Here is a 13,405-nt window from a genome sequence, read left to right as displayed (position 1 = left end):
CGATACGAGAGGACCTCTATCGCAGTTCCGTAGTGTAGTGGTTATCACGTCTGCTTAACACGCAGAAGGTTCTGGGTTCAAGCCCCAGCGGAACTACGTTTAACTATTTTTAGTAATCCGTCAGTGATAGTATGCAGGCAGTAAATTCATCTCATTTATCATCTCGATTATTCTTTTTGGCACGTTTTCAGTCAAGGTCACGTTTTAACAGGCTGAGGATATAGGTCCTAGGCCCTTATTCTAGTTCTCCGCTCTTACCGTACCATAGTCGTAGCCAGGCCCATAACTGCCTCACCCCAAACCCCCTAATTGGGGGGGACCCGAGCTCGAAGGGGCCCAAAATTATTTCGTGAATTAGCATAAATTATATAGTATTTTTTGAAAATTTATGCAACTTTTTGATGATTTTTTCGCGCTACGCGCGATTTCAAGGTGCCAATTATCCTGATTTTTGGGTACTCTGTCTCTTACCCCAAGAAAAATACGCAAGATTTATAGAAATGGGGATATCGGCGTTGGCCATTACCGCGCCACGACGCACCAAGACGTATAAAGTAGGCCATGTGACAAGAGGTGGTCAGTAACGAAGTACTTCTACTTTTTTGAAGTACTCAAGTAGTTTTCCTCTACTTCAGGTACTTACTCAAGTAGATCTGATTTTTTGCTACTTCTACTTCTACTTCGTAATATTTTGTGATCTACTTACTTACTTTTCGCTATTTTCAGTTTGTCAAGTAGAAGTAGTTTAATCCTCCAATCAAGAAGATAGCCTGAGGAATTTCGGGGCTGTTTTCACGGAGTATCAACATTTAATTTTCATAAAAGTTGGGTAAAACCCAGATTTCCGTCGCGCTTCGCGCTCAGGGGATACGGAGTAACCAGTATGATTTCACGAAAATATCGGTGTAGATAATTTTGGTTGCGGGTTGGCGTCGTTCCGTTCACACTGCATGGTCGCCCTTTGCCCATATGGAATATTTCACCACAATATATATGGCTCATCATAGGGTTTGAAACTGACGTTTCGCAATCTAGCATTTACTTATCATATCGTAATCTAGCAGTCCATGGCGCGTCCTAATCTGGTAAAGTGAACTCTGACTTTTTTAGTTTTAGAGCTGTTCTAGCACACCACTTTCGAAACTTTCTGTCTTTAGACGTGAAATACATATTCCGCTTTTAGAAGTAGTATTTGTGCTTCCCTTTCAATTCCCAGTATCATATACTTTGAACTCTAATTGATATCAGTTCTTTTGTCTCGATAACATACATGTTGAAGTATAAAAGCAAGTGTATTAATGCCTTTAATTTCCGGAAATAAAGCTGCACAATATGGTATTTTTACGATCCAACATATTCTTTTTTATTCACGTTCACTAATCGCGTGAAGTGCTCACACCGTATTCTATACAACTTCTCCGTATTGCTCTTCGAGTAAACACTGGCGTTATAATATGGGGGAGGGCGCCATACCATGATATTTTCTAGAATGAATTGTTCGATTAAACGGAGGATTAGTGTCGCATTTCCATATCAACACTATCATATTCATTCCATGATGCGGACGGATGCTTATGCTGTCGAAAATTGAAAACCTCCTGGTATGCATCAATATGAATCGAGCTCGGCACCTTTCGCATAGCTCAATTTGCACCTTTTGACAATCCATGCCAACGAATTACGATCGTTTTCGCAACTACTTACTTACTTGAGTAGATTTGAAGTCAGTAAATTCTACTTCTACTTCAAGTAGTTTTAGATTGCTTATGGAAGAAGTACTTCTACTCGTACTTGAGTAGATTTTTTCGTCGCTACTTCTACTTCTACTTGAGTAGCTTTCTTGACTACTTTGACCACCTCTGCATGTGACATGCGACTCCGAGAAGTGTGTCATCATCATCATTGGTTTATTAGCAATTTTATCAGTTCAATACACCACAAAAATGCGATACAATGAAAAGACAGGAAGATGTCGAAGCGACAAGGAGTAGTCTATGGAATCTGACACCCACCTTGGCCTAGGCGATGTAAAGAGGAGGCATGCACACTGAATGAAGGTAAAGAAGATAGTATATGATCAAACGGATCACGTTATTGGGCACTGTGCATATTATTCGGAAGGCGTTGATTGCGCGTTATACACCACTGGACTAAAATTACACTTGTACACGCGAATCACAGCATTACCTCTGGAATTTCGATTCTTCATTTTCAATCATCTCTATCTCTGCTCTGCTCATGGCAATTCATCATTCACCGCAAATATGTAATCTGACCTCTTCAAGTATTGCATAGGAATAAATATTTGGCTGTGCACTTAAATTTTAAAAATTTACTCCAATCTTGCCATTTCCCTTTGGGGAAAGTTGCTTCCCGGATTATGTGTGGATTTACTAGTTTTACTGTGAATAAGGAATAATGATAATAAGGTTGGTCTTAAATAGACCACTGCTCGTATTTTTGAGTAGATTTTTGCGTCGGTCTGTACTTCTACTTGAGTAGCTGTTTTGGCTTCTTTGATCACCTCTGGAACCACTGCAGTACGGAAACTCGATGTTGTGATATGTCCTTATGCCATCGGCAGCTCAAGATCCTACCCTCTTCATTCTTAAGCTTGAAGCATGACCTGGTCATCATCGACTGCATCCGTCTCTCTGCATGTAGACGGCTTTCCACATCTCTACGCGACTCTATCTCCAGACCCGAACTTATTTATTGATTACGCGACAATTTCATCAACAGACAGTGTCGAAAACGTAGGGCTGCTTCTCTTTCATTTCCAGATTTTGATCGCCGCAAAACACGAACCTGGAAAAGAGAAGTGGTCATTAACGATCGAAGTAATTTTACTTTTCGGAGTACTTTAAGTGTATTTGCCTACTACTTCCTCAAGTGATTGCGATTATAAACTACTTCTACTTGACAGTTTTCTTGAAAATCGCTACTTCCACTCTACTTGAGTATAAATTTACAGCGTCACTTCTACTTTTACTTGAGTATTGACTACTTTGACCAGAATTAAAATGAGAGCGTAGAGTGCTTTCACAAATCAGATCAGAATAAGGACAGGAGGCATTCCGCCCCAATCAGTCTAAAAAGACAGTGGCCGAAGTCTGCCAACGGTGACTAACGTGGTCTGAACGTCTCCTTTCCAAACCGCGATTTCTGAAACCGAAATCGTCTGTCTTCCCAGTTCGATCTCCTCCTGTTTCCATTCGAATATCACGCTTGTGACATCACCAGGATCGGTGGCGTAGTACGTGAGCTCTTTGTAAGCCGTGCCAGCCTGCAGGCTGTGCCTGAAACGGAATTATTCATATGACAGTAAAATAGATTAGAGGTCGATTATATTTTTTCTTTATTTCCGGCTTTTAGTTCAGTAACATGATTTTCAAGTTGGGATAAAACATTTTGCGAGATTATTTTGATGTTCTCGAGGGTTGCCCGACATTTTGCACGCGACAACATGAAACACGATCGTTGAGCATGCGTTACTTTAGCATGCGACTTTTAAGCACAATACTAATCCTAATAACTCTATCCATCCATATATTTATCTAGCTATTTATAAGCGTACTCACTCGACTCCGAGTCGTTCTTTCTCGGTTTGTCCTTTCGTTCCGACCAATGTCGCGTACAAACTTCCATCGATGCTTTTCACATCGCTGCCAATCGTCACGGAAACGTAAGTCATGTATTCTGAAACAACAAGGCATCTGGTCACTGGCAGTTCACGAGTCACGGACCGCGGGAAACGGACCGCAATACGGAGAATTGTCGGCAGTTTGAAGATAAGTGTTGACAGAACTTGTTGTGAGAGATGCAGTCTCGTTTGCGAAGTACCCTTGACGTGGACAGCCCTGTGTTTAGATATTGATATGTTTGCGTTAGTAGGGGGTACGTGACGACGTAACGGACTTGTACAAACTAAATATGGTGGTTAAAGTAGGCTACTCATCGTCGGTACTTAAGTAGAAGCAGGAGCATAACGCCATAAATTTCTACTCAAGTAGAAATATAAGTAGCAATTTACAATTGACTAAAAAAGTAAGTGGTCCAGACCTCACTTTTCAAGACCGACAACTACATCTAGGACCCATCGCAAAGTCGAACTATAGAGCTAGAACTACTAACTATTTGAACAGCTTCTTTGAGGTACAGAACTTCAATATACAGTTGAATAGTATATTCATATTGAAATGAACCCGAATATTTTCGGCTGACACTCGTCAGGGGTAATCGTCAGCAAGTAGTAGAGAATTCCAAAGAACAGCGTATATCAACAATCGTAACACAAAATATGACGTCACCAGCACGAAATGTCGAATACGAGAGCGTTCAATGTACTATTTTTAGATGATACACGAACTCTTTTTGTTGACACAGCCTTGGCTGGTGTATTTTGATAGGCACACAAATGAAAGTGTGAGCGACCCTTTCCCAGTATGCGAAATCTGTCGTCTCGATAATTTTTCGCACAAGCGGGATTATCCAACAAGTGTTTGCCAATTGCAGAATTTATGGCCTTTGATTGTTCCGCATCAATCTTGAGCGGGTGAGTTAAGGGTGAGCTTTTCACCGAGCGTGTTCTAATGAATCTAGGGACATGCTGATTGCTTGCAGGAACGCATAAATCAGCATGTCCCTAGATTCATTAGAACACGCTCGGTGAAAAGCTCACCCTTAACTCACCCGCTCAAGATTGATGCGGAACAATCAAAGGCCATAAATTCTGCAATTGGCAAACACTTGTTGGATAATCCCGCTTGTGCGAAAAATTATCGAGACGACAGATTTCGCATACTCGGAAAGGGTCGCTCACACTTTCATTTGTGTGCCTATCAAAATACACCAGCCAAGGCTGTGTCAACAAAAAGAGTTCGTGTATCATCTAAAAATAGTACATTGAACGCTCTCGTATTCGACATTTCGTGCTGGTGACGTCATATTTTGTGTTACGATTGTTGATATACGCTGTTCTTTGGAATTCTCTACTACTTGCTGACAATTACCCCTGACGAGTGTCAGCCGAAAATATTCGGGTTCATTTCAATATGAATATACTATTCAACTACTAACTATTTAAACTCCGCAATTAGAACTAGAATTAGAACTACTCACTTTTCGAAGTCCGCAACTGTAACTATAAAACTACTACTATACTCAATTTTCAAAATCCGCCACCAAAACTAAAACTAGAACTATCACTTTTCAAAATCCGCAAATAGAACTAGAACTATTACTGGAACTATTATTGGAAATCTGGAACTAGAACTAGAAACTAGAGCTACTCAAAAAACCATTAGTAGATTATATCGATATAGTTTGTACAAGTCTGGCCGTAAGAGGGTGACTTCACCGTATCTCCGCATTGCACGCATTTTCCGGCCACGAAATCGTCGTAAGAGTCGCAAGGATAAGATCTGTAAGGACACGGGTCGAGAATAGACTCGGTGTAAAAGTACGTTGCCATCATATGGTTGCACTCGACGAAGTCACCTGGAACGACGGTGCCCACGAGGTCGACGACAATGTTCTGAAAAACACGTTCTGACCATCAGATATCATAATATATCGAGGGTTGTAACCAAGTCGCAAGGTTCCGAGTCACAAGTCAATCTTACTTCTATAGTTTTGACTCGAGTCAAGTCGAGTCATTTTCAATTCACTACCACCAAAAAATCACGACTCGAGTCATATGACTCGAATCATTACAACACTGACTTGTGGTATTGCAGTAATAGTTTCGCCCAGAAAACTGAAAACTGTAGAAGTAGAGGTAGTATAAAAGCAACACACTTGACGAAGTAGCGCGAGTAGGCAAAATCTACTTGAAGTACTCCAAAAATAGAAGTACTTTTCTATTGATCGCCTCTCCAAATCAGCAGCATACGGTATTCTCAGCGTCCAACCTGTTCGCAACCCGGCTGAGAAGTACCCCCGTTGGGCCAAAAGTCCACGTGCCCCGACTCCTGGGCGGTCCCGTACCCTTTCCTGTCCTCAGTGTCTGTGTGAATCACGTCGACGAATGCCGCGTCTGAGCGGTCGAGGCGAACGACCGCTTCGGTGCCTTCGAAATAAGCGCCCGCGGGATCCAAGCCTGGAAACAGTGCGCATGAGAAAAGAATGGGTATAGGCTGTCCATAATTAGACTACTTAGAACCGATAAATGTTATTTTGATCTAATTTGTGAAATGTTTCTATGCTCGTTAATTCTAATCCAATTTCTGGTTTTCCTGGAAATGCTACAGGAAATGAGAATAAACACTGCTTTGATATGAGCCGAACTTTATTTTTGTTTATTTCTGTTTCGGAATGGAGTTCAATTTGCATGTTTTCGCGAATTGTTTGACGTGACACTTACCGGAGATGCGTCCGAGATCCGGAACCCGGTTGGCGAGGTACGCACAGACATGGGCGCCGAGACTGTGACCGATGCAATGGAATGCAGATGGCGGAAGGCCGTTCGAACTCTGCGAATGAAATCTGATTACGCTCTCTACTCCTGCTAACTTATTAATACATTCTCATCTTCGTATTATATTATCAAGAACATGATTACAAAATATATCAAATAATACGCAACCATCCATAGGCGCGTAGCCAGGGGGTTGCGGGGGTCGAAACCCCCGTCCTTTTGAAATGCTAAATCCCGTCTTTTGAAATAACCTTCTGACGCTATAGTTCAGTTGCAATTCAAGAAGTCGTATCGGTGTTGCGCGCGGCTAATTAGCGAGAAACGGGTTGCCAATTATCAAGATTCGTCTGTGCACTGCACACACATCACCATGTAACGCGTGACGCGATCTCTCACTGAGATGATTGCGAAATTAGGTAATTGATTGCGGCGCGGTCGACAATCGTCGCTGGCCTGATTTATCACTTCTCGAACAAGCCTAGTTCCGCTGGCTTGATGAATAGCATCTGCAGCCAACGCTGGCCTTCACAATCGCATCTGCATTGGCCTGGTCCGCGCAATATAATCACTGGCCTACACAATAGCATCTGCATTGGCCTGGTCCGCGCAATATAATCACTGGCCTACACAATAGCATCTGCAATAGGCCCGGTACGAATCTTACTTGATTTAAATTATGCGAATAGGCTACCTATCGTTTAGACCAGTGAATTTATTGGTATATAATAGCAAACGAAACCTCCCAATCCATTTTACATTTGCAAATCTGCTTACCAGTGCAACCAATCACTTGCACAAACTAGGGATATCTAGAACTAGATATATCCCTGGCAGAAACTGGAACTCACCATGACATTCGATACCAGTATACCCAGAGCGGCACCAGCGACTTCTGCGTTTACTGCGCTCTGTTCGTACCTCAAGTCCATCCGAGCGCCTTTCCAGTTCACTCTGATCACGTTTTGGTTTTCGCTCTGTCACGAGGTATAGAGGTTCTGTCAATCTGAAGAACTCTTAGTGGTACAGATCTTCAATATACATATACTGATATTGAGAAAAAAACGAATATTTTCGGCTGGCACTCGTCAGGGGTAAGCCCTAATCGTCTGCAACTATTGCAAATAACTTCGTATATCAACAGTGTTATCAGGCGATGACCAAATACAACCTCCCAGACATGAAATTTAGAATAATCGAGGCGATGTTAGCTCAATAAACTATTTTAAAGACTTCAATATGAACATATTATTCAATTCTGTAGATTCCAAGCTCAATAATCTTCCTTACGGCCAGCAAAGCTTGCGACATGTCCTTCATCCATTTGTCGTCGTCTCCGTCCACGTAACCCATCACAACGATACGTGTAATAGCAGAGGGATCGAACGTACTCGCCCTAGAATTAAGTAATAATAACAACAAAAGTTAAGATTTACGAAAAATATAATATCTTTTCCATCTTGGTATAGATAACTAAAACCTACGGATAGATGCGACACAAATAACCACACGGCAGGGTTGTTCAAACAATATTTTTTTCCGGATTCCGAGGTTTTACTGACTACATTGTAAGGTTGGCCAAAAAAAGGATGCAGCACGCCAAATTTGGCCCGATTTTAACTTCCTTAAGAGGTTATGATTTTAGACTACTTCTACTTGACCTTTTCCATTATTTTAGGCAAAACTATATATAGGACTAGAATACATACTTTTACTTGAGTAAAAATTGACCGCGTTACTTCTTCTTCTACTTCTACGTGAGTAGCAACAATGACTACTTTGACCCAGTGTTGGGATGACTCGAGTCAGACTCGAGTCACCTTTTCCGTATGACTTGACTTGACTCGAGTCACTTTGCTAAAATGACTTGACTTGACTCGGCGTATCAAAAATGTGGATTGACTCGTGACTCGGAGCAAAATTCACGAGTCAATTTCAAGTCATCAAGTAATCGGTGTCGATAAAAATCATTGTATCTTGCATATGGCCGTATTGCTCGCGAAACGCTCGTGTAACCCGCGAAAGCGACTAATCATTCAATGATCTTGCGTTTCACTGTGCCTTCATTGTTCTTTCTCAAATAAATTGACCGCAAACGAAGTGATCGAAACTTATAGCTTACGATGTCGTAAACTAGTATATTAAAGTAATTTAATAGTAAAATGTATATTTCTGTTTTCTGTTCTCACCTTAACCAAACCTCTTGGTTTACTGAAATTGAATTCGAATATAGATTATATAGTCATCATCCATTGGCGCAGGCTCGAATGTTTGTAAAGTGCATCTTATCAATTCGTTTCTCTATTCTTTATTTTGGCTGGTAACTATAAACTGAGGCAATGCAATTACTTACGTATAGTTTAGCAGTTCTAGGTATATGTGAGCGATACAGCGTCTTCATGCGTGTATATTTAACTCTATATTCGTTCATTGGTTCAGAATCAATGACCACTCAATATGTATTTCAGACAGCCAGCAAACTGAAATGACAAAATCATGCCTCATACTTCGAAAAGTCAACTTGACTTGAATTGTGACTTGACTCGTGACTTGACTTGACTTGACTCGACTTGACTCGAGTCACCTCCAAAAATCGAGTGACTTGACTTGACTCGAGTCACTTTCGAAAATCGATTGACTTGACTTGACTCGAGTCAAAATGTGCAATGACTCGAAATGACTCGTGACTCGAAGGTAGTGACATTGATCCCAACACTGATTTGACCACCCCTGGTATTAGTCACTTGTTTCGCATTTATCCCACTCATATATAATAATGATACTAACTCCAATTCGCTGCCGACATCATCGTAATGGAGTTCGAGGCCTTCCTGCATTCTCGTGTCGAGATAAAATCTAGTGTCGACATCTTCCGGCGATTCTGGGAGGTCCGATATGTCTCTGGACGGGGTGTTACCCCAGGGTGGGGCGTTTGTGAAACAGCCCAGCTCGCCGTAGCACACCTGCTCGTACGCTGCAACTGAGGATCGATACATTCATGAAACCCAAGTCACACGAAATCAAGTCAAGCAGTCGACCCTTCTGTAATAAGAGTTAGTCGCGCGCTACGGAGAAGCCTCCGTTTTCGCGCCAAGCTTTCACCGCAATGCCTGTGCGCGGACATGAACAACTAGACAATTTTCAACGTTTCTAAATTAAAATTAGAATGAGAGCTACACAGTTTTTCCAAATTCGATTATAGAGCGAGAATTAGGTTTTTCTCAGTTTTTCACATTCAATTATAATTAGTGCGTGATAACTTGGAAACTGAATGAAGTTAAATTTACAGCAGAAAGAGTTCATTTTCATAAGCATGAGAAAGGTAAATGTCTGTACAGCAAGCTTGACTCGTTTCTCATGCCACAGTTCTTTAGCATTTTCAGGAAAAGCGGACGTTATACACTATAGAATTACAATAAGAGCATAGAAATATTTCACAAATTAGAATATTTTTAGAGATTAAAATCATCGACATTTTCCCTTTGTACATATTGAATAAGCAATATTTATTCACCCGACCGAGGCACACAACGTACGCGATGCAAAGAAAGGATAGCCTATACAGATCGAGCAGGGATATCTATAGAACTCGGTATGAGTCATTTTCGAACTTAAAATTAGTTCGAGAAAGAGAATGACGCTATATTCTCGAGCTACTCACCTGCTTCCGAAAGGATCACTGCAGCGAGAGAAGCAAGGCAGACAAATCTCATCATTTTGATGCTATGCCAGAGTATAAGAATTGCTGCAAAATCACATTCACGAGTGGAAATGTTCTAACTTTTTAAAATATTCGACAGAAACAATATATAAGTCACGCAGAATTGAAAGAATTATACTATTTAGATAGGATTTCAGAAGTGATGTGCAGGCTGGCACAAGTATTAGTACAATAAACGTGCTTCCTCGAAGAACAATATGTAACTGCTACATGATCAAGACGGATAAAAAACGCATCGCTCTATCAAGTTCGCCGGATCTGTGTGGAACAGCATCTCGTCGGCTATCCGGCTGTCGTCGATCATGTCCACATTCGAATCGAAATACAAGCAGTTTCAACTGAGTCAATACTAAAGTGCCCTCAAAATTACCAGATCACAATCTGACATATCGACCTCGCCTATAACCGACACACGCAGCATTCATTTTCGTCACTTCCTTTTATGTTATTATTTCTTAAATCGTGTGTGCACCATACCTCTTATTTATATGCTGTAGGCCAAGGTGGGTGTGTCTGATTAAAATACTACTCCAAGTCGTTTCGGCATTCTCCTATCTTTTCATTATATCGCAATCTCGTGGTGTATTGATTTGATAAAAAAATTATAAAATGATGATGACCTGAACAGCGTATATACTAGTCCTCATCCTAAATATCATAAGCAGCGGTCCTTAATTACGAGCGATTGCTGGCACAACGCCCATGTGGGTGAAGGTTTAAACTAGCACTGTTTTCTATTCGTAGGTCGCAAAGAGAGCGGAACAAATTTACACTCCATGTTTATATCAGCTGCCAGGTCCCACGTTCTGGGATCGCAAATAGCTCTTCATAAGGTGTGAGAAAAAACAGATGCAGAACTTTGATCCTATATAGAACTTCACGGGGTTACGCCGGAAAGCCATGATCTGTATGGGAACGATTAATATTTTGTCCGCGATATCGACACTTTACTGCCATCATCTGAGTGGGAAAGTTTTCACGAGGTCGCAACTCTGCTAGGAGGCCAATCATGTTTGTTTTTTTAATTTTAATGGAAACGAAATAGTAATTGTGGTGCTAGATTGTGGCTCTAGTAATTGCGGCGTTAGATTAGGTTAGAGTTAATGGTTTGGCTCGATCATTCAAATAGAACGGGACAAATCTGTCTCTCAAAATAACTTTATTTCTGTAACTCAAACGATTTAAACAACACAATTAAATACACCTAGACTATATCATGACCTACTAGAAGACCATGGCAATGTGGCACTCCCATTACGATTGCAGATTATAATTTCCAGTGTCCTTCATTGATGCTCAGCGTACTCCACCAGCGGATTGGTCAATCTGGTATCACTCAAGCTTGACTGACGAAGATCAACCTGAAGGCATTCCGAATATAAAAACTTTCATTTTACAGGACACTTTCTGTGCAAATCGATTGGAACGAATGATAACGTTTGCTTATGACGCGTTCAAGCGTTCAACATTTAACTTACCCGTTCCAATAAGCAATAGCCACTATCTGAAAACATCGTAAGTAACATTTCCAGTCGTATCTTTATGACAGGTCATCTATAAATAGACCAAAAAGCCCAGATCGGGAAGTCCAGTCACGTGGGTTGGGCTAACCAGCTCGATCAGCTGACGACACCAAAATATACGATTTCGGTATCAGTTTTGGCGCTAATATTTAGTCAATGTTTTCGTAAAATTGTAAGTACGGTAATTTTATCATTTCGTTAGACTAGTCGGACATCCCGGCAGAGGCTAATCACAATAACCGGAATCCTGAAACCCGGAAAACCGTATCACTCCGGTGTAGTGGATATGTTTCTGTCTGTGGAGGAAATAAATCTATTCGTCAGCAATGGATTTGTCCGGATTAGAAAACGGATTTTCATTGCTTAGAGCTGTCGACCAAAGTAAGCTGCCGAAAATAATCAGCAGGGTCGCACAGACTATCGAAAATAATGCGGAGATATCTGATGCCTTCAACGCGGACGAACGGGCGAAACTTAAAGAGGTCTTGAGTCTGGATGAGAAAGACATTGATTTGATGTTATTAACCATACATCGATGCTTTATGTACGTTGCTTATCACGGCGTAAAGCCCCAAAGTCTGGCGCAAAAGTTTGGAAATAATCTGTCTGAGCAGACTGCAGATATTATGTCTAAAGCGTGGCAGAAATATGGACGGGAAATTACAAACACATTAAAACAGAATACTCTGTCTTCCAATCGTTTGAACACGATAGACTGGCATTTGAAGCTCCAAGTCGCGCAAGGATCGAAATCAAGAATTGGAGAACCAAATGTGGTTTTCCAGCTCGGATCTGGAAACGGGGATAATGACTGCGTCATAGAAATGAATCACGATGAACTTCTTGACTTCTATAACAAACTGGAAACCATTCAGGAACAATTGGACGCTTTAAGTTGATTTGATTAAATTTTGAGGCCTAGAAAATTACAAATCATCTCGAAGAATCTGTCGATTATTGCGATTTGTTCTCAGTAATGCAAATCTGAATTATGTGCCGAAACCTGGGTCCGCTATATAGCAATCAGACCAAGCTCTATATTAGGGCTGTTCAAAAACAATTTTTTCAAATTTTACTGGCTGCTTGATAAAATTGTTGGGTTGCCTAAAAAAATGCTGCGCACCAAATTATACCATACGCTACTCGATTCCAACCTGTAGTTATAACTTCTAAGCATTGTTGATTGATTGATTAGCAGAAAATTTGAATTCCTTTTCCTTATCCCATGAAATTGTTAGGTCATCTCAAAACGATGCATACGGTAATGAATTTGGCTCAAGTTAACGGGGCGGAAAATTTTGGATTCTGGTTTGAAGAAATAGTATTTACGGCCGCTAATTCCGTGATAAATAACAATAGAATCACCTGACCGTAAATACAAATATTTCAAATCCATAGTTTTCTACTATAACTTCGCTTCTGCGTGTTGGAATTGAGCCAAATTTCATGTGTAGCCTACCTTTATATAAGGCATTGTAACAATTTTATCAAGTTGCCTATAAAATTTAAAAAAATAACAATTTTGAACAGCCCTAAATGCTGGCTAATAGCCATATTGCTCATATGACTATATTCATCACTTTTGATTGTTTATGTATTTCATCATATATTCTTCTCATACAGATCTGATAGTCGCCACCCTACACAATGTTGGATGTATGACAAATTTTAGTTGTCTCCTTGAACCAAAAAGTGAAGTATTCTGGGATTTCATCCCTCCATGCTGTCCTGAATTCTGACAAAGAT

At 40.7% G+C, this 13,405-nt stretch overlaps 2 protein-coding genes and 1 non-coding gene across 3 annotated transcripts; 2 read left to right on the top strand and 1 right to left on the bottom strand.

The window, feature by feature from the left end:
* Window positions 1-23: 23 nt before the first annotated feature.
* Window positions 24-96, top strand: Trnav-aac (transfer RNA valine (anticodon AAC)). The gene has a single exon. It is a non-coding gene; the product is annotated as a tRNA-Val (tRNA).
* Window positions 97-2,695: 2,599 nt separating this feature from the next.
* Window positions 2,696-10,209, bottom strand: LOC145432827 (inactive pancreatic lipase-related protein 1-like). The gene is made up of 11 exons (XM_080309633.1): window positions 10,077-10,209; window positions 9,203-9,395; window positions 7,706-7,811; window positions 7,267-7,392; window positions 6,365-6,473; window positions 5,913-6,100; window positions 5,360-5,536; window positions 3,761-3,860; window positions 3,582-3,699; window positions 3,132-3,299; window positions 2,696-2,808 (listed from the first exon to the last, which is right to left on the bottom strand). The coding sequence occupies exons 1-11, from the start codon at window positions 10,129-10,131 to the stop codon at window positions 2,736-2,738; spliced, it is 1,413 nt and encodes a 470-aa protein (XP_080165759.1). The 5' UTR covers window positions 10,132-10,209; the 3' UTR covers window positions 2,696-2,735.
* A 1,578-nt stretch (window positions 10,210-11,787) lies between these two features.
* Window positions 11,788-13,283, top strand: LOC145432832 (COMM domain-containing protein 10-like). Its single transcript, XM_080309637.1, has one exon. The coding sequence runs from the start codon at window positions 11,986-11,988 to the stop codon at window positions 12,556-12,558; it is 573 nt and encodes a 190-aa protein (XP_080165763.1). The 5' UTR covers window positions 11,788-11,985; the 3' UTR covers window positions 12,559-13,283.
* The last annotated feature ends 122 nt before the right edge of the window (window positions 13,284-13,405 follow it).

This window comes from Botryllus schlosseri, chromosome 2 (genome assembly GCF_051294905.1).
Source record: "Botryllus schlosseri isolate E-star chromosome 2, Bs_hap1, whole genome shotgun sequence".
Lineage (NCBI taxonomy): Eukaryota > Metazoa > Chordata > Ascidiacea > Stolidobranchia > Styelidae > Botryllus > Botryllus schlosseri.
This window is presented reverse-complemented; position numbering and strand designations above follow the sequence as displayed.